The sequence below is a fragment of the Eutrigla gurnardus genome (assembly GCF_963514095.1).
Source record: "Eutrigla gurnardus genome assembly, chromosome: 1".
NCBI classification, from domain to species: Eukaryota; Metazoa; Chordata; class Actinopteri; order Perciformes; family Triglidae; genus Eutrigla; species Eutrigla gurnardus.
In genome coordinates this window covers 481,152-502,219 of record NC_139915.1, presented here as the reverse complement: position 1 = coordinate 502,219, position 21,068 = coordinate 481,152, and the positions used below count along the sequence as shown (strand labels likewise).

General features: G+C 42.6%; 1 protein-coding gene across 1 annotated transcript; it reads right to left on the bottom strand.

Annotated features, from left to right (window-relative positions):
• Positions 1-3,581: 3,581 nt before the first annotated feature.
• On the bottom strand, positions 3,582-21,053 carry dhx38 (DEAH (Asp-Glu-Ala-His) box polypeptide 38). Its single transcript, XM_084013724.1, has 27 exons — positions 20,812-21,053; positions 19,713-20,041; positions 19,260-19,456; positions 18,236-18,391; positions 17,994-18,156; positions 17,616-17,734; positions 17,447-17,523; positions 17,205-17,360; positions 16,920-17,081; positions 16,587-16,694; positions 16,084-16,208; positions 15,847-15,984; positions 15,516-15,702; positions 14,182-14,367; positions 13,893-14,033; positions 13,375-13,485; positions 13,010-13,126; positions 12,808-12,915; positions 12,188-12,300; positions 10,777-10,985; positions 9,248-9,402; positions 8,200-8,355; positions 7,767-7,901; positions 7,203-7,328; positions 7,021-7,116; positions 6,759-6,880; positions 3,582-4,443 (listed from the first exon to the last, which is right to left on the bottom strand). Exons 2-27 carry the CDS (start codon positions 20,036-20,038, stop codon positions 4,362-4,364), a joined length of 3,771 nt encoding a protein of 1,256 aa, XP_083869850.1. The 5' UTR covers positions 20,039-20,041; positions 20,812-21,053; the 3' UTR covers positions 3,582-4,361.
• Positions 21,054-21,068: the final 15 nt, after the last annotated feature.

The following is a 21,068-nucleotide window of genomic DNA, read 5'->3' as shown; positions in this document are numbered from 1 at the left end:
TAAGGATTCATTCGAGCCTCACAGGAAGACAACACCATTGGTTTCTGCCTCGGCCGGATCAATAGGCAACATTCTTTCCAGCACAGCAGTCAATACGCCACACTTAAGGTGTCCGAGGAAACTAAAGAACACCAATAATTGTTATTAATGTCTCGGATGTCCCTAAGCATTACATTTACAGGCAGCCCCCATCTACAAGACATTCAGTCATCACATACTGGACATATAGATGTCTCCCAGGCTCTAGTGAACTGTGAATACCCTGACCAATAATATATAATCATTTGTTTTCCAAGATGTTCCTGTAGTGTTGACATTCGGGGATGTTTTTAGCCACACTAATGATGGCTATATTGCTCGATCCAGAGTAAAATATTTTGAATGGACATTGACATTTTGTAGAGATATTCAGGATGACTGCTATATTGTTTTATAGAGTAGGCTGTGTTGGTTGTTGTTGGCATTAAATGTAATTTAAGGTGGTGGTACATGTCTGTGGGTCCTTTATATACTGACATTTTCAGCAAATAGAAATGTATGTTTATGCGTTTTTGTTATTATTTAGTTATATAAGTAAAGTTTTCAGCGTCTGAAAAATGCAAATTTATGGAACACATTCCATCTATGTTTATTCCGCTTATAGAGCACAATGAACTGATTCTAACCTGCCTTCATAACTCACAAGAATATACAGCATGTTGCAGCACACAACACACAAACAGACTTTAGTGCAACAATTCACGCCATCAATTACACGTTGTATACAAAGCCACTCCATCAGTGCAAGCCGTTATCAAGTGAAGGACAGCCGACAACAAGCATGCATTGCCTGCTGCTTTCATCATAAACCACATATGGGTTCAGAACTGGTGAAGGTAAGGGACTACAGAAGACGGGGTGTGTGTGGTGTGGGGGGGTGTAACATTCAAAATTCAATCAAGTGAAGGCCATCTCCAGCAGGGTAACAGGGAGTGGAGGTTGGAAGGAGGGGGGGAACTCAGCTGAAGTTTCCACTGGGCCTGCTGCGCTCCTAATGCAGCCTTGGATGTAATTGGGTCCCAGAAGGCTGTTCATTATCGGGGTGAGCGAGGCAACAAAACAGAAAAGGGGGTGAAAAGAGAAAGAAAATGTCTCATTCTTTGCTCGGTGCCTCCATCCTACCACCATTATGGGACAAAGAGTTAATTAAAAGAGCAGTTGATGCCTCTGTTTTTCTCATCAATCTCACTTCTGCTCTTATTAAGTTTGTAATGACAGCGGAGCTCGTCCCCGTCTGCCACCGGACCCACAACCAGGGGGACGGATGAGAGGGAAAGCGAGGGCGGGGCAGATGATGTGAGGGACAGCTCATCACAACAAATCTCACAGTGGTCAACGGCGAACATTCCCCCTAATCCCTCCATCCAGTCTCGGGGTGACGATGTGCAGGCGGAGGACGGGAGCTGTACTTTATTCGGGGTGTGGCACAAGAGCCCATTTAAGAGGCGTGGCTTTGCATCCTAATCCCGGGGCCGCCTCCTCAGCCGCCTCGGAGGCCATGTTAATTCTCTCCATCATTACAGGGACAATCCCTAGAAAGCTTTGGTAAAGGTGACTGCTGACACCGTCATTCACAAGGACTATTTCAAAATGTCAGCCCCATAGCTGAGGTTTGTCTCATTAAAGTTGGCAGAGTCCATTATATCCATCCGCTCCTCCGACTTTCACACTCAATCAAGATGACTTGGAGAATTGTGGGGGTCGAGGGAACGCTCATAATCACGCTTATTTGCATGAAGGGTTACACAGAGGCAGGCTATCATTGACCAACAAGAAAGGAGCAGAGGGATTCAGCACAGAGGGAAAAAATGCACACCATATTTGAAGAAATCACAGGAACTTCTTTTTTGTGTGTTTTCCCTCCAAATGCCAGCGAGTAAGAGCAGCTTCAACATCAAGAAATGTCAGCCCAGCCGTGATGAAGACACTGGAACGCCAGCCAGGCTTCTGTTCAACAGTCTCGTGACCTGGTGATTTACATACAGCCTCCATAGAGCCAAACAGGAGATCCACCCACATATAACCTGTCACTTCATCTAAAGCACATCAACGTCTTTACAGCTGGGGGGTTTCAAAGCCCAGGGATCACTCATGTAGATGTGTGACATCTGTGGGTACGAGCGAGGGAGGGACAGAGCCAGGCTTTTTGTTTCCCTCTGATCAGTTTCACTCGCCTCAGCTCATAAATGTGACGCTGACAATGAAAACAACCATGCAGGGAATTTCATTAAGACCACTTCCAGGTGTGTACTGGAGCTCATGGGACTTTACTGTGTTTGGATTGCTCCTTCCAAGGCCCATGACCTTACTGACCTCAAGTTAGTTGAAAGAATACGTTCATCACACGCACGGCAGTGAGCTTCATATGAAGTCCTTTCAGTGTCTTCATCATCTATCCTGTTGTGGAGGTTTCATAGCGTATTGACAAAAAGTAATGAACAATTACTATTTTTTTTCTAATAAATCGGTTTAAGTCAAGGAAAAATGCCAAATATTACCTGGTTCCAGCTTCTTAAATCAGCAGCTGTTTCTTTGTCGTGTCAAACATCATATTGTCGGGTTATTGGTTGAAGAAATATAGACATTTTTAATTCAATCATTAGAAAATACTATTTTCATAATCCAATAATTGGATACTGATCATCTTTTACGTCACTGTTTAACCACAAATGTCCAACATCTTGTAGTTTCAGCTGTATAAGTGTAAGATTTGGGGCTTTTGGTCAAACAAAACAAACAAGATTAACATGTTACGTTGAGCTTTTTTTTAATGATCGACAAAATATTATAAATGGTTCATTAGTTGTAGACCTAAATGAAAGATGTCCCGTTGGGCTCAAAGCAATTATAATGGGTTTTACAAAATGTTATGGAAAAAAAAAATGTAATCCAGCTGTAATTGGCAGATTGATTTGTTATAAGACCTGATTAGATTTCTGGCTGTATAAAATGATAATAATTCTAGCCATATACTGCATGTGCACAGCTGAGAACTTCTGAATTAACAGTCCACTGCTGTTTTGGTCACATATAGAGCGATAACAGCCTAAACTCATTTGCATCATTTTCACTTATTAAGCCATCATTCATGACACTGCATTAACTTAAAAATGAGAATCTAAATGACATTATTATGTTGGGCACTTGCAGTGCACACAGACACATAATGTGACATTAGTGACTACAACATCAAATGAAATCACCTTGGATTAAAAAAATAGCTAACATTTATTTTTTCATTTACAAAAGATGTCAAGAGAGAAAAAGAAAAATCCATTAGTCCTTGGTGTCTCAGATCCATGTAAAAAAGAAAGAAAGAAAAGAGGAACAGAACCACTGTCACTATCCAAACATGGCCCTCACTAAACTGTTTTGTTCCAGATAGCCCAGTCTATCTGAAGCTGCACGGTATTCTGATGAGCTGGGAGGGCAGAGGAGGGCGAACATCAACAAACACATTTACCCATTTAAAAGACACATTTGCAAACATTTGTTTGAGGGAAAAAATACACAAAAAGGAAACTGCTATTTGGAACACAAGGACCATGAAAATAAAACGGTTATGTTTAATCCAGCGTGAAAATGTTTTGTATGAAGCAGAGCTGTTATACATTACATTGGTGGAACAAGGTTGAAAGAAAGTAGAAAAAGGTCAATTGCCTAAGCCTGCATGAGTGTGCTGTGTGTGTGTATTGGGGGGGGGGGGGGGGCATTACAATACACTCTATAGACTGAAGACACTCATGCCACAAGTACAGTTTGAATAGTGCTTCAGTCTGTAGAGGAGCACTTCATGGCAGCGCTCACGCTGTTCAAGCCATAACAGAACCAGGACTAGTAAATGCAAGGACACAAAGACAAGTAACACTGAAATGAGATCACTTTTTATCTCAGGTTCCCTCCAATAATACACGCAGGGTGGAGAAAATGCAACAGAAAATTTAATATTTCTAGCTCGGGTAAAAACATTACTGTATGGAGACATCTGTAAAACACGTTTCAGTAATGACAAAATATAAATACTAAATATACAAAAGAAAACAATCCTTTCCCTTAAAATGTATCATGAAAACAGCTACTGTCTGATAAAGATGGTGGGAGGCATGTTTGATGGACCTGAAATCGCCTTTCAGTCTTGTGCCTTATACAAGTTCTCACTCTAGTGGTCAGTATGTGAACTGCAGTTGATTCGGGCCATACTTGGAGGGACAAATGGCAGCTGGAAGTTACACTGTGTTGTTTTCTTGTGCTGGTGTGGTCCAGGTCTGGGTGGTAATGAGTCTAGGGGAGCCAGGTAGATGGTCTCTAACCTGCGGGGGGGTCTACAGTCCAAAGCGGGCAGGGGTGCGTCTGGGCGTCATGGGGGCCTCGTCTTTTCTTCCTGGTGTGCAAATTTTCACAGCCCTGAATCGGAGGGAAAAAAGTCAGTGGTCAGCCTGATTCTTTATTGGTCTGTTCAGTCCAATGCTACGCAGCGTTGGTTACACACAGGCCGAGGGTGAGACCGGAAACCGGCCCTGAATGTGAACGTGAGAGCTGCAGGACTGCAGAAGAGTGAAAAGGCAAGCTGGTGTCTCTGTGAAGAGTGTTGGGACATAGAGCGCCTGACAGCACAATCTATCATCTTTAATTACAGCAGTGTGACACCCTGACACTGCACACACTTCCCTCATCTCTCTCTCACATACACAAATTACAACCCCCTTCTGTCACTGTGTCCCAGTCTCTGTCTTCCTGCTCATTTCAGTACAAATTGTTGCACTGTCTCAATGCACCAAGCTACCAATAACTGCTTGATCCGGTCTGCTTGTTATCGTGTCCAAGTTCCGCTCAAGGAGACGTCTGGTTGTGGAATCTGAATATCGGGAATAGCGTTCTCCCTCTGGGCCTCATAGGGTCAGAGCACCCACAGGATCAACACGCTTTTTTAGTGGACATAAATTGATGCTGCCAGGTTAATATAATTAAATTGCAGCCTATGAGTGGCTGCTGTCTGCAGCACTCACACTATTAGTTAGTTTGACACAAAAATGTAGAAAAATAGGGTCCAGGTCTAAAAATAACTTAGTTACCCTTTAAAATGTCTTACTTTTCCCTGTCCAAAACACAAAACATCAATTTACGGTCATACATGGATAGCTCAGTGGGCGCCTCCTCATCGCAGTGGCCTCGGGTTCGAATCCAAACGCCGGCCCTTTCTGCAATGTCATCCCCATCTCTTTCACTCTCTCTCAATAAAAGGCAAAAGCAGCCCAAAAAAAGAACTTTAAGTCCCAGTCGGCAACATTTGTTTGATCATATTCACTGAAGCCGACACTACGCTCCGATAGAACAACATAAATCATCCGGTTTTTAAAAAAAAGCATGCTTCTACGTGCACGTAGAGCCTGTCGTTTGTGTCCGGATCATCCTGTCCAATCAGCATGCAGGGTCCCCTCGGGTCGTACCACTATCACAGGGGGGAGGCGGAGGGAAGTAGCAACAAGCTTCCAATTCCTCGTTAAAAACCCAAATGAGGAGGTCCAAAACAACCAAGGAAAAGAAAACAAAAAGGGCACGAAGCCGAGGGGGAGGAGCTAAGTGGTCGTGGGGGAGGAGCTTGGTGGTTGTGGGGGAGGAGCTTGTGGTCGTGGGGGAGGAGCTCGGTGGTCGTGGGGGAGGAGCTCGGTGGTCGTGGGGGAGGAGCGTGAGAGTTGGAAACATTCAAAATCTGAGTGCCCTCCATCTGCCGGACTTGCCGACTGGGACTTTAAAAAAAATGACAGTCATATGACGAGAAAAGCACGGTACGCCGGTACCCGGCCCTAGGTATACATGACTGTACTTCAGGACAATGCAACAAGTTTCAGTGCTTCATGCAGTGCTTCATAAGGGACTAAATGGGCCGACACCTCTGGCTCTTATCACTTATGTGGTTCCGAAAACACTCGCCCACATTTCCACTTCTAAACACAAACAACAGCCACTAATTCACACCACAGATCTGAGCTGGTGAGCAGGGAGACGGGTGATGAGCAGACGGCACATGAAGGCTTATCCAAAGAAATATTTCATCTTGGTCACACTGAACTCTTAGAGGAGACACTTGTGAGGCCTGCCGGAGGACAAAGGCAGCCGAGAGCCCAGGAGAGCAGACATTCATTATCACACCTCCAGCTTCCTCCGCTTAAATCTAATTCTTAATCCTATACCTCCAGTGTGATTATTTTCAACAGCTCTGTTACAGACGTGGTCACGCAAACTTAGACAGATAAACCAGCTGATTAATTAACAATGAAAGGTTTTTTTAAACGTGTCTTTATAACCGTCTTTCTCTCCGTAAAGCTTGCGGATGGGTGTGAAATTAATTTTTTGGTCTAATTTGAAATTGAACATTCCCCTCCTTTCTCTGCTCTGCTATGGCACAATTTAAATTGCTGCAGTAATGGGGGTCAGCCAGGAGTCAATATTATTTCTTTTTGTCTCGTCTGGAGGGACCAGAGGTGAGAAAAGCTCATCATGAAGAGTGAGAGAGGTGGAGTAGCGGGAGGGAGAGGAGGGGAGGGAGGGAGGGAGGGAGGGAGGGAGGGAGGGCTGAAGATATGAATTGGCAGTGAGGTAGGTAAATTAAATGTTTCTATCCTGACGGTGTATGGAAAATGAGGGCCACGGGGAACTATTGTTGGATGAGGATCCATGTGGAGAGGAGGCTAGAGGAGGAGAGATGCTCGCCAACTTACTTAACAGTGCCAGTGTTGCTCTTCTTGTCTTGCTCGTCTCGACGCGCTCGCAGCTGCTCCTCAGCCATGGACATCTCCTCCTCCATGCTGCTGATCTCCTCCTTGGCCCGACGACGGTTCTCCTACAAAAGCAACACAAACGGATGAGAAACCTCGACCAGTGACGAGAGGTTGCAAGTCCATTCTAAGAGGGTACAAGCCAACAGGAACCACTGGTCAACATCATGTTGTTGTGGGCAATACTACCCTTGTACTTCCTTACCTGTCTGCTTTTCCCTGCATGTTTGATGCTGTAAAACATTGGCCCAAGTTCTGCCAGCCACTCTCCATCCACAGCAGTCACACACTGCATGTACTCCTACAACACAAAAGCACAAGTTAAACACCACATACATCATTATTATTTTAATGCTGGCTGAGCTCGGAGGGTGAAAGCCTTCTTACCTTGGTGGTCATGACGAGCTCGTGGTAGATGATGTAGTCAGGAGTGTAGCCCATACCAAACAGGGAGCTGGTGGGATGGAGGTGACATGGCATGCCTGTCCTCACGTTCACATATTCGCCAATGCCCTGGGAGCAAACACAGGCATAAATAACAAATTAAATGCGAGACTCAGGCATTTCTGGATAGGAAAATGGGACCCCGCATGTCGTGTGCTGCAGTTTAATGGCGTGTGTTTATGCCTGCATCTATGGGAGCACTTTAAGGTCAGAGCAAAGCAGGTCATATGGGCTAATTTGCTTCTGCACCTGGCTTAGACGGCGAGAAAATAAATCTGAAGTATATCCAACACTGCCACGATTGCTTGGGTTAGCCAGATACTCATAAGTCAAACGGAGAACCTTGATTATACAGTCATGATTTCACATTCACTTTCAGATTTTAGCGCTGTATTAATGTGAGGCCAGAAGGGATATTTCACCACCCTGTAATTATGCTGCTATAAATCTGCCACAACCAGTTGCCACTAGGCGTAACATATTAACTGAGGAAAGTGCAGGAAGTACCTTGAGCTTGGCTGCCTGGTGGAAGTAAGCAGCACAGATGCACTTTCTGATGATGTCCCAATCTGACCCGCAGGAAATCAGGTTCATCCTCTGCTGCACCATGATGTCTTTTAACTGGGAGCGCACCTCTCGCACCTGCAAAAAACAATACGTCTTGGAAATGGAACCAAATAGTGAACCCGTCCAACCAGTTGGCTTGAAAAATTATTTGGGGGGGGGATTCCCAAGAGTATTACTCATCCCTACATTAAAAATAATTCAGCAGGATACTGAATAGGCCTCAAAAGGACCCGAATCATATACTATAATATACATATTCAAAGATCAAATTAAAAACAAGAAAACAATTAAGTACAAGTTTCTTTACAAGTTCTTTACAAGTTTGTGGCCAGAGGATGCTGACAGACAGCAGGGGAAGCAGGTGGACTCTGACCTTGCGCATGGCCTTGGTGTGAATGAAGTGCTCGTTGCACCAGACGCTGGAGTAATTGTTGTTTTTCCACTGCATGTAGACATTCAGGTAGGTGAGGTGGTCACTCTCTGGGACGGAGAACTTCTCCCTCACCTGGTCACTCTCCTCCTCACGACCCTGCAGAGACACACAGATAGAGTTTTACTTATTGTTGTACACAAACCAGTTCTATTCTATGTATTTAAAAGTGTCAATCGTTAGCAGCTGAAAACAAAGTGTGAACATAACCCAGATAAACCCTTTGTTCCCAAATACGCCATATCAGTTGAAATCACTAAAATGCTCCATCAGGCTGAGGGGAGCTTCAGATTTGGGGGGTAATTCTCTGTGGGTCAGAACTGAAGAGGTTTGGCCTCCAATCCAAGAGGCTTCTTCAAAGACCTAAAGAAAGTCCAGCTGTCTACGATAAAGATTACCATGACCTGGTTGGCAGAGAACCTTCACAGACATCTTTTCTGTGGGTTCATTTCCAGCACATTTTCGTCATGTGACCCATGTTTAATATATAAATATTGATAAGAGCTGCACAACAAACATACATTAATGGTATGTAAAAGGTAGCAGCTCAGACTTTTTGCAATGCTGTTTTGTAAAATGACAAATGAATCAATATCTATTTTATTTATAGTGTCATATCACAACAGAAGTCATCTCCGGACATTTAACACATTGAGCAGGACGAGAATACACAAGATGTCCAGAGTCAATACAATTTCAAAGTCCCAACATCAGCCAGAGGGAAGCGTTACAGCGACAGTGGCGAGGAAAAACTGCCTTAATAGGCTTTTAGGCAGAAATGTGGTGCAGCCCAGGCCCTTGGGTTCCAACTGTATTTGGTGTTGGCAGTAGTATAGTAGTAGTAGTAGTAGTATTACCAGTAGTGGTGGTATTAACAGAAGCAATAGTATCAACAGTATTAGACTAGATCCAGCCATCCATGACTTTCACACAAACAAGTGTACACACTAAACAGTGTAATTATACAGCAACTGGACCCAATGAGATGTACCTTAGGTCTGTAGAAGATGGCCGGCACAGACAGCATGGAGACGATGATGAGGATGTCAGCACTGCAGCCCATGTCGCAGGACACGATCAGCATCTTGGACAGGGCGGGGTCGAGGGGAAACTCCACCATCAGACGCCCCGTCGGTGTCAAAGCACCTGAAAGGACCAAACAGAACACAATTACGAGGTTAGGTGTGAAGATTATAAAAGTGCATACGACGTGAGGAATTAAGGAGGAACAAGCATCACACAAGCGATAAGCTCCTTTTCCATCAAAAGCCTTCTGGCGTGAGGGAGAAGCCGGCATAATGTGACACTTATTTGTCTATCACCGTGAGAGACGATGAACTGCTGACAGTCGAGAAAAAAAGAGTGAGATCAAAAACTTTGCCAGTTCTGATTTAAATGATTAGACGACAGTCTAAGAAGCTTATGAGGAGGAAAAGCAGAGAAGCAGAGCAGCCAGTTTGGGGCAGGTAAGCCTTAATCAGAGATAATCTGCTGTTAACACACCATACAGGGAATCATCAAAAGTCCCTCCTCATCCCCAAATCCCTAAATCCCCTGGAATCTGGCTAAGGATGAGACAGAAATGAGACCCGACCAGTCACATCAAACACAGGATCAGTTACTAGGCAATTACTCCACTGGCTAAACTTCACAACTACCTCCTCAAGGCCTGTTTGCTGTGTCTACATCATCACCGCAGCACAGTCTCCTGCCTGTGTTTGTGGTGTCAGCTTCACTGTGTTGGAGCTCAAAGCAGCGCTGAGGGGGAAATACGACCCCGAAACCCAATATTCTCTGTCAAAGCTTAATCTTCATCTCAACAGGAGGATGATTTATGTTGTTTGGCCCCTCTGGAAATAAGGGCACACTCACACTCACACACTAAAGTCCGGATTGATTGGCAGTGTGGTCGCTCCGTACTTAAGAACGGTACGGTACGAATCTTTTTTGGCAAAAAATAAATGAAAAATGGCAAAACGTTTGTGATTTGTTTATTTTATTTTTATTTTGGATCTGCATTTCTTTCGTTTGTGACCGTAAACTGAATATTTGGGGTTTGGGTCGGACAGAACAAGCCATTTGTAGAATTTACCTTTTTTTTTTTTGCAATTTGCTGATATTTTACAGACCAAAAAATGAATCAATTAATCAATTAAGTCAGTATATTCATGAAAAATCAGTAGAAACCTCTTACAGTAATCCGTGGCATTTGCATGTTGATTACATGAATAGAATAGTCATTGTTTGAAATTGTTTCCCTATATGATTGTAATAATTTGTATAGAAAGACTTTATACTAGTGTATTGATCCATATTAGTAACTGATCATTGTAACTGCAATCAATATAAGTTTCCAGTCATTGTTAGTTGCAGTCCTAGTTTAAGTGTACAGAGTTAATCAATTACAGGATATTATTCAGCATAAAGGTCTATTAAAATGTGACATGTATATGTACATAATTAAACTGTATTATCACCACTGTATTATGATGCCTCTGGTTATTCCTGTTCACAACCCACCTGTGTTGTCCAGAGCCCCCAAGATCCACAGCTGGTACATGGAGTTGAGCATGTTGTCCTCAGGTGGTGGATCCATGAAGTGGAAGAGGAGCAAATCCTGAACACCCAGAGACTTCAGCAGCAGGACTACGTTGGCCAGGTTAGTCCTCTGGATCTCTGGTATGGTGGTGGTCAGCATCTCATTCTTATAGGCGCTCTGAGTATACAGCCTGGACAGGGAGGCGGGCACAGAGACAGACACACAGTTTAGTCACCAAGAGTCATTTTCAAAACACTCATTTTCAATTTGGGGAATTTAGGAATATGCTCCTAGGCCATGTCATGCGACATCAATGTGGATTATTTTGTACTCCAATAGGTGCAAATTCCAACGAGGCAGTAAGCACTAGATGTAGAACAGCTGCAGAGGAAAAATCAGGAAGCTATGGTTTATTAAGGGGAGCATTCAGAGAGTTAAAGTAAAGCACCTTACTTAACAAAGCTCTTCAACAATTACAGCTGAAGCAGGCGCTTATAATTACAGAATTATTTGAATGTATATGGAGCTCGTGAGCGCCTGCAGTCACAGTTAAAAGGGTCTTTGAGTGGCACACACACACACACACACACACACACACACACACACACACACACACACACACACACACACACACACACACACACACACACACACACACACACACACACACACACACACACACACAGTTTCATAAGCGTCACAGCTCATTAGCGATGCAAAGTGTATCGCCCCGCCCCCTTGTGTGTGTCACTGTCACTCAATATTTACTTAAATATGGCAAAGCAGGGAGAGATCAAGTGAAACCTCTGACAGCATCTTTTGTAATCATGTCACGGCCACACCCAGCCCTGAACACATCATCTGAGGATGACACTGATCTCAAACAACTGTGGAAAAATGGGGACATTGCTGAAAAAAAAAGAAAATGCCGCAAACTTGTTTGAATCCATAGTTAAAAACGAGGTTTCATATCAGTATGTGGAGTTACAACCTGGTGGAAAACAGTCGAGTGGAGTATTTAGACTAGAAAATGAAACAACAGCCTCATCAGTTGATCATTTACACCCACATCAGCTGCAGCTGTGTGTATGTCTAAAAAAAAAAGAAGAAATCCATCTTAAATGGGTGACTAGAGAGCATTCTAACAGTTATACTCAACTTACGTCACATTCTGAGAGAAATAGGAAAAATGAGTGGGAAAAAATATTATTTGTTTTATTTCAATGTGAACCAAGATATTGGGAAACTAATGTAAAGTCCTGCTCTCAGGACAGGTTTTTAGCCTTTCAGGAACCTGAATAAGGTTCAACTTTTAACCATGGTTGTGGGTTGTGGTTGAGGGTGTGAACAAGTGTGTGTGAACACATGCAGAAATAAGACGAGGGCTGTTACCTGTAACACTGTCCTGGTCCTGTACGTCCTGCCCTGCCTGACCGCTGGTTGGCATTAGCCTGGCTGATAGGATAAACCTGTAGAGCATCCATCCCAATGCGAGGGTTGAAAACCTGTCGACAGAAAAAAGGTGTGACTCATACAGTAACACTTAATCGGTGTCAGACTGGTTTACCTTGCACACAGGAAAAGGACCTTTCAGGACATCTGTGTTTACAAAAGACAAATTGCTGTAGTTTTTACAATGACAGAATCTGAATATGGCCCAGAAAATGATGTTTATGATTTGTTTAAAAACAAAGATGTATGTGCTTGGTTTGGATCTGGTATTTTACCTTTGAATTTTAAAACTGGGCGGTGAGGAAGAAAAGCTTGTCTGTCCGATAAGTATGTTCTTTTTTTATTTCTACCCATGCTTTTTACAGTGAACAGCACGATGCTTTGCTCAGTAAGATAAGAATAGATATACATTTTGTAAATATGATGAGGCATGTTATTATAATCTGTAGATATTTCATAGATCGTTTTGTTTTTTTCTTTTCGGAATGCTTTGTATGCAGGACGAGAGGATGTATGTAAAATAGTGGTATCTTGTTATCCTATATGAGGCCTTGGAGTACCTTAAGTTTGCAGTATCCTGCATCAACGACAAACATGATGCCATCCACAGTAAGGGAGGTCTCAGCGATGTTCGTAGCCACGATGCATTTCCTCACACCATCCGGAGCCTAGCAGAGGATACATTCAAAAGGCAGTCAGCTTGGTTTTCTCAGGTGCGTTCATTACAAGGACACATTCGATTTAAAGTGTATGGATAGAAACCTTCTGGAAGATCTTGGCCTGGAGGTCAGAAGGTAGCTGGGAGTAGATGGGCAGCACAGCCAGAGGAGGAGAGTTCTCCAAATCCCCTAAACGCTCCACGATTTGATCCGACGTCACCTGCATGGACAAGTAAGTACCTTCCATCAATATGGGAAAAATGCATGTAAAATATACTTCAATTATTGGCAGAATGTAACCTATGAGTGGCTGGCCACTTCCTGTCTATTTTGAGGGCAAAAACTACTACTCGACTTATACAGCACATTTTGTACATGACATTTAGATTGCAGTAATAAAAAGGGTTAAGGATATGGAACAACAATTTAAGTGATGATAAAAATAATAACAGTTGCCATGTCGTTAACCTCAATATCCTCCTGCCCGGGCATAAAGATGAGGATGTCTCCTATCAACCCACTGAGGTGGATCTGCAGGGCCTGCTTCACTGCAGCCTCCACGTAGTCCTCCTGAGGAGTCTGCACAACACAAACCACAACAAAATCAGACCAAACCCACACACAACAACTTCATATTCATTGAAATGTATTGTGGAGATAGTGTATTAACTGACATTTAACTTTTAAAAAGCTATGTTCAGGCCCTAGGGGGTATTTCATTATTGTGTATTGTCCTGAAAATACAACTGCAGTTGATACATAATTTACTGTCCTAAAAAAATTAAGATTAAATTACAATCTAAGATGATTGTGCTTTGAGACTATATGTTTAGAGTCGTATTAAGACTGAAGTATTAGAAATTCCTGAATATAATGAAAATAATTATTTAAAGCTACCACAAAAGGACTTAATGGCAATTATTTAATTTATTCAGGATACAGTGCAAGTGCCCTTTAGTTAAAGAAGAATAGAAACAGAAACATACCTTGCTAAACAAAATGTCTACAGGAAATGTTCTCCCTGGAATGTGGAAAATGGGTACATTGCCAAAAAATGCAGCAAACTTGTCTGAATCCATAGTTGCAGAGGTAACTATGAGTTTCAAATCAGTACGTCGGGCTACAACCTGATGGAAACAGAGGGAAGAAGACAGATGAGTGGAATCACAGTGAAGTCAGAAAAGTCTCACTAGTTAATTTATCATTTCTATACACAGCAGTTGTGTATCTTGAAAGTAATAAATCCATCTTAAATGGAGGTAGTTGTGTACTGACCTCACGCAGCAGGCCGAACAGCACATCAGTATTGAGGGAGCGTTCGTGAGCCTCGTCCATGATCACAGCACTGTAGTGGTCCAGGTCCGACTCCCTCAGTGACTCCCTGAGCAGGATACCGTCCGTCATGTACTTTATCAAGGTTTTCTCGGATGTGCAGTCCTCAAAGCGGATTGCGTAGCCCACCTGCAGGCAACAATGTCAGTACAATCAACTCAAAATCATACGTTTGATCTTGCATGACATGCAAAGGGATTTTAAATCAAATCAAACCTCATTAAAATAAAAATGTTTGCAGCTACAGAGTGATTTTTGCCAAGCTTTATTCCCCTTTATTGTTGCTCCTTAGTTCAAACCCTAGGCCAGCATCAGACATGATGTTTTCCCTCTGACCACCAGATGGCAGTGTTATACAGCATATGACTTGCTACTGAGTTTGTGCAAGGAAACCCTCAGAATGGGATCTACACAATACAGAAAATACTGTGTACAGGCCACCACTCAAAACAAGGTCATAGCAGAGACAAGAAAACAGCAGCCATGTGTCTTTACTTAGGTTAACATGAGCGGTCATATAGGCTTTAAACCGCAGGTCCAGTTTGACCATATTAGTTACACCACTGATTTTATACCAAAAACAAAGGTACTATTTCAGGTTCTTTACCAAATTAAGGGGGACATTACATAGAAAAATACTATCCTAACAAACAGAAGAGGAAAAAAGCAGTTTCTTTTACTTCAGACGCTGCAGCTTCAGCCAAAATCACGTGAGAGCCCTGCTCCATACCTGAACTACTCAGGGCAACAAGCGTCTTGTCAGCTCGTAGTTTCAAACGCGGAAGTGAGTCGGGACGAGACGTGAGCAGGAGAGTGAGCGAGGATTGGATCGGAACATTTAGCCAATAGTAGCCATGCGGACCGGATGGCTACTATTGGCTAAAGTTTGGCTCAAGTGAAAAATCGTAGACTCCATCTTTAATGTTTTATGATCTTTAAGCATAAAAATAGAACACTCTCAGATCATCTTCACCCTATTCTTACGACTAATAATGCACTCGAATATTTGTACATTTCTTAGGCGTATTCATCAATGATCAACTGCAAAAACACATTTCTGCAACAAAGTTGCAAAATATATATATTAAGATATTGCATGATGATTGATTATTATATGCACAAATAACTAAATAAGATACATTCTCAGGATATCAATAGCAAATTAATTCACATTAGATGTTCACAAGTGTTACACAATCGAATATAAAACATCTAGATCACAACAAGTATGTCCTGTTATAGTTATTTTTTGCATGAGCATCAGACAGTTGTCTTACCTCCTCTCCAAGGTTAGTGCCAATCTCCTCACTGACTCTCTTGGCCACACTCATGGCTGCCACTCTTCGGGGCTGAGTGCAACCCACCATGCCATAGCTAGTGTAGCCGTCCTCATGCAAGTACTGAGTCAGCTGGGTGGTCTTCCCACTGCCCGTCTCCCCAACAACAATCACAATGCTGTTGTCCCTGCAGCCAGTGAACACATCCAAACAGTCAAAGTCATAACTTGGTTGATGAATAATGCATCAGTTTTGATGTAAACCACTTTTTAGGTGAACATTTTGAATAAAACGGCATTTGAGGATAGTAAAGAACTCCGGGTATCAATACCTTATGATGTTAAGAAGCTGCTGTCTGACAGCAAAAATAGGCAAGTACTGTCTCTGTTCCAGAAGGGTCTTCTTCTTAGCAAACTCACTGCTGGCCTCCGACTTATCTTTCATGTGGTCTGCAAATTTCTGCTCTGCTCTATAAGGAGAGAGAGAGAGATCACCCAAAAGATTAATATGGCAGAGGCTGACAGTTCTACGGGTTAACCTTTGACCTTTGCAAAGACAGTCTGGTCACCTGTAGTCTACTTTGCCGTCTTCGCCAACCACTTTTGCTCCAGCGGCTTCTTCCTCCTCAGTCTTCTTGATGCCCATGATATCCCCCAACTTGGTGCCGGCCAATTCCCAGTGTTTGTGCTGTGCCTGAAAATAATAAATGTTAAATACCTTATGAAAATGTGCACGTCAACACAGAAGCGATGCCTGCTGTTGTCGAGCCATTTCCCTCACTGATGGGGGTTTGCAGTTAAAATGTCGTCAACCGACCAGGTAAGGTGATCGGGAATAAATTATTGACTGAAGTGATGAAGTTAGACAACGTTGGCATTTTCAACTAAACAGGTTGACATTTGACTTTTCTTAACAGCAGAATATGAAGATCACATCTGCTTTGTGTTTCGTGCTTCACCACATCTCTCCTTACAGATACATTTTACAGTGATATATGCATTTAAAATACTTGTATATATACTGTATATCAACAACATTCAAATGAGTGTTATTTCTATTTAACCAGCAAACCTTCTTGCGTTCTTTCTGCTCACGATGTTTCCGGACAAGCTGGCTGCCTTTGCGAGCGATGATGGCCATGTCAGAGGTAGCATCTTTCACAGGGATGACAGGCTCTGGCTGAAGCAGAAAAACACACGCACATAAACATTCAAATCAATGACACACTCTACAAGTATAGTTCTGACAAAAAATGACGTGTAAAGCATCCAGCCATTATTAAATATTCAATAAGAGCCATTTATCACCCAAAATGATAAATCTAGAGGCAGGGTTCAAAGCCAATTTCTTTTTATTTGACCGACCAGAAATCCACCTGCTCAAAGTCAATTTGGCCATGTTTACCTGCTTAGTAAAGACTATTCTTCCATCCAGAAAGGGAGGAACCAGGTTGTGAACCAGCAAGTGGACCTTAGCAGCATTATCCTCCTCAAAGTCTTCATCCACCTCCAACCTCTGCACCACACCACTGGTCAGCATACGGTTGGTCTCCCACCGCTCATTATCCTGAGAAGAAACATAGCCCGTTACAGAGACAGATACACCAACAAGTAGAGTTCACACATATAGAGTTTATGTCTGCACTTGCAGACACACTGATCTGATTAGGCTGATAGGAAGTGGTTGTACCTCATTGATCTGTCGCCTTTGTGCAGATATTCTTTTCTGAGTCTGTTTCTGAAGGATCTGCTCTCTCTTCTTTACGTATTCTTCAGAAGTGGTAGTGAAAGGGTTGTGGAACTCATCATAGCCTTCATCCATCATGTACCAATCTCTGTCAGCTTGCTGCAAAATAGTACGTTTAGAGATGTCAAAAGAAACAAATAAAAATAGTTTATTTGGGGCATAAATGAGAGATAACTGTCACTCACCTTCTGGTCCTCCTCCCACTGGTCTTTCTCACCCGCGTTATCAAAGAGAATTCCTCCCACACCATCTTCTTTCTTTCCTGAAAAAGAGACCAAATTAAAAATGTTATCAGATGTTCAGTATTTAAATCCTGCATGTGACCATGAAATGGACTGTTTTTAAGAATAGTACCTTTTCCTTGTGATAAACGAGGTGTAGAACCCAAATGCTTTCTGTCATTGGCCCACTCATTGTACTTGTATGATGGGGTAGGGAGGGGTGTGTCGTCAGGGTAACGGCCTCTCACTGACCTGAGCACACAGACATGATTTTAAGCATCAAGTAGCATTACGGCGCAGCGATGTATGCATTAGCGTGTTTGGTGATATGGTGATATATATGTGATATATTGATTAAACAGACACTATTATGAGAAAACTTACTATAATATGATTACAACATTGCTTTTACAAATTGTATAATAATGAGGAATTTTCTGTGTTCATTAGTTTTTGGCTTTGGGGTCGGGAGGATAAAAATGTAAGATAAAATGAATTGGGAGTTGCTTACCTGTCTCTCCTCTCACTCTCTCGGCCGGAGCGATGGCTTCGCTCTGAGCGATCCATCTCTTTTTGAGACGGGGCAGGGGACGGCGATTCCCATTGGGAATGCCTTGAACTGGCATAACCGCTGTCGTCCTCCTCCCAGTTGGAGCGGGAGGGTGTGAAAGAATCTATGTCAATAACAAAATAAGTTTAGTCAACCAAGGACAATTAGAAATAACACAGTGAAATAAAAACAAATTAAACTACCTCTGGGGCGATGCTGTGGTGTCAGGGGTTCTTCTCTCTTCGTCCCCCGGCTGATGCGCTCGGACGACCCATCTCTCTGTGAGCGCTCGCTCCTCTCACTGCGCTCCAAGCCCTCCGCCCGGCTGCTGCTGCTCCCTCGGCTTTTCTCTCGCTCATCTGAAGGGCAGACACAAGGAAAGGTTACTCTCATAACCCTAACTGATCTTACATTTCATATCAGTCAAATGTATTGCCATTGCACCATTTGCACAACAATATTTTGTTTGTAGTCCCATTTGCTACATTAGAAAATACACAAACAAGGTTCAGGATTTATTCAGGAGTCTGCCTGCCTGAGGAAAGAAATTGCTCTGAAGACTGTAGCAGGGAGAACAGGCTGTGACTGGGTTGGGTTTTCTCCTTAAATATCCTTTGGACTCTCCGCAGGCACCTCTTGTCACTAATATCACTGATGCTTGGTAGATGGGTACCAATGTTTTCATCACCCACTATAAAGCCCTCCAGTCCTGATGGGACGTGCACATCCCATACCAGTTTGTTATGGTTCCAGTAAGGATGCTTTTCATTCACAGGAAATGTGTCCTCTTCTGCTTAAGAAATACAGCTGTTTATGAGCCTTTTTTCAACCTGGATGGAGATGTGCGATGACCACGTCAGGTTGTTTGTGATGCTGATTCTAAGGAACTTGCTCCACCTCAGCTCCATTGATGGAGACAGGTGGGTGTCTTTGCTCTTTTTTCTACAATCAACAATCAGCACCTTTGTTTCAAATAAATATACAAAAAAGAAAAGTACAACCATCTGCCCATCAAAAAATGTCTGAGTCTAAAATATAATTGCTTATTGTTCTTACATCAGTCAAAAAACAAAATGATACAAAACAGCAGATCCTCCCTTTGCAGAGGCTATTACCAGAAAATGTTTGCTATTTTTACTTGATAAATGATGCTGGACTTAAACCAAAAGTCTACTTGCATTAAGATAAAAACAGAATACAAACTTAATGAATGATCTTTAGAATCACCTCTTTCATTCCTCCGGTCTCTCCCTTTATCTCTGCTCCTTTCTCTGTCTCGTTCTCTGTTCTTGTCCTCTTTGGAGGAGGCGTAGACTCCGTGCTCACGTCTGTCTTTCTCCCTCTGCTGGTGTCGGCGTTTGAACTCTTCACTGACCCCTCCGGGGTTCGAGGGTGTTTCGGAGCCAGTCACACGATACTTCCTGCTGGAAAAACAAAACAAGAAAAATTAGTCATACTACACATATTTGTACTGCAGTTACCAATGAGTGAAAGGTCAACAAAGAATAAACAAGGAATCATTTATTTGCAGTGTTTTAATGAGCTGGTCTGTGAAGTCCAGGAGTATAAAGATCAAAAAAATGTAATATTATGAAAAATCCTCAGAAATAATGATAACCTCCATAAACATCATCCACAATTTTCAATTAAATATTATTCTGTGGACACACCGACACTTACCTCTCCTTCTTAGCATCTTTGTTCTTGTCATCATCTTCTTCATCAGACCCAGAGTCACTTTTACTTTCCTCCCAGTCCTTGTAGGAGGAAACCTTTGACTTCTTTCTATTTCCGTCATCGGCAGCAGCTTCTGCCTGTTCCTTACTCTCACGCTCCTTCCTTTTCTGGGCTGCCAGCAGATCCAAGCCAAGCAGCGAAGTCCGAGGAGTGGGCGCCCGGAAAACATGGGGCTCTGCAGCAGCACTCTTCTTCTTTACCATCAGTCCGCCAAGTTGAGCAGCAGGATCGGTCCCTTCCAGCCTATGCATGGACGCATCGTCGTCCATTATCTGCACGGGAATAATACGTGCAAAAGGTGTTAAGCTACCAAACTGTTGCTCATGACAACATCTTTTAGAATAAATAAATTAAATATATCTGCCTGTTTTTAATGGTTTGAGCTTTTGTGCATCATGAATCCTATGATGTCAGAAAATACTGATAAAGCCAATAACTGGACACCCAAAGGTGACCCAAGCAGCACATTCTTAGGAGAAGATGGACAAGAAAATATTTCCTATTATAAAAATAAAAAAATACTTGAAGAATGAATGCGTTATTTAAATTGTTGTCAGTCTAATAATCAATTCAGCAGTAACGTTCAAATGAACCGAGGCTTGTGTGCGTCTCCGTCCCTGAACACAACGGGGAGGACAGTTACAGGCTTTTTTCTTTATCTTCTACAAATAATTTAATTTTACTTTCAGCTCAAACGGGACAGCGTGTAGTGACATTAACTTAATAAGGCACATCCCATTAACACACAGATAACGTCTAAGGTCGTAATTCACGTGTATACATTTACGATTAGCATATTTAGGCCATTCGTTACCCGATATGTGACTTCAAGATATCTTAACTTCAGTCAAAATTTACAAATAGGACCAGGTTCATATTAGCTAGCTCTCTTTTATTTTGTTTCACAAATTACAAAAACAAACGTAACGTAAAGTCTACGTTAAGGCAGTTACTGTATTGTATTCAAGCATGTGTAAATTAGATTATTATACTCGCCATGATTACTAACGGATAGATTAAATTAAATTAAACGTCTGCATACCTGAGTTAGTCAGCTAGCCTGCGAGCTATCAGGCTCTGTCCCGGAAAGGCCGTGCGGCGAATAACAGAAGACTACCGCGTTTTTCTTTGGGTCTGAAATCCAGAAACGTTCACATTAAGTAAACGATTTGCTATCAAATCGTAGACGAGTAAGACATCCAGGAAATTAGGGACCTGGACTGTCGCTAGATAATATTTCAACTGCGCCTTTCGTAAACACTACGTGCGTGTTTACAGACAAGGGAGCAGCCATTGCAA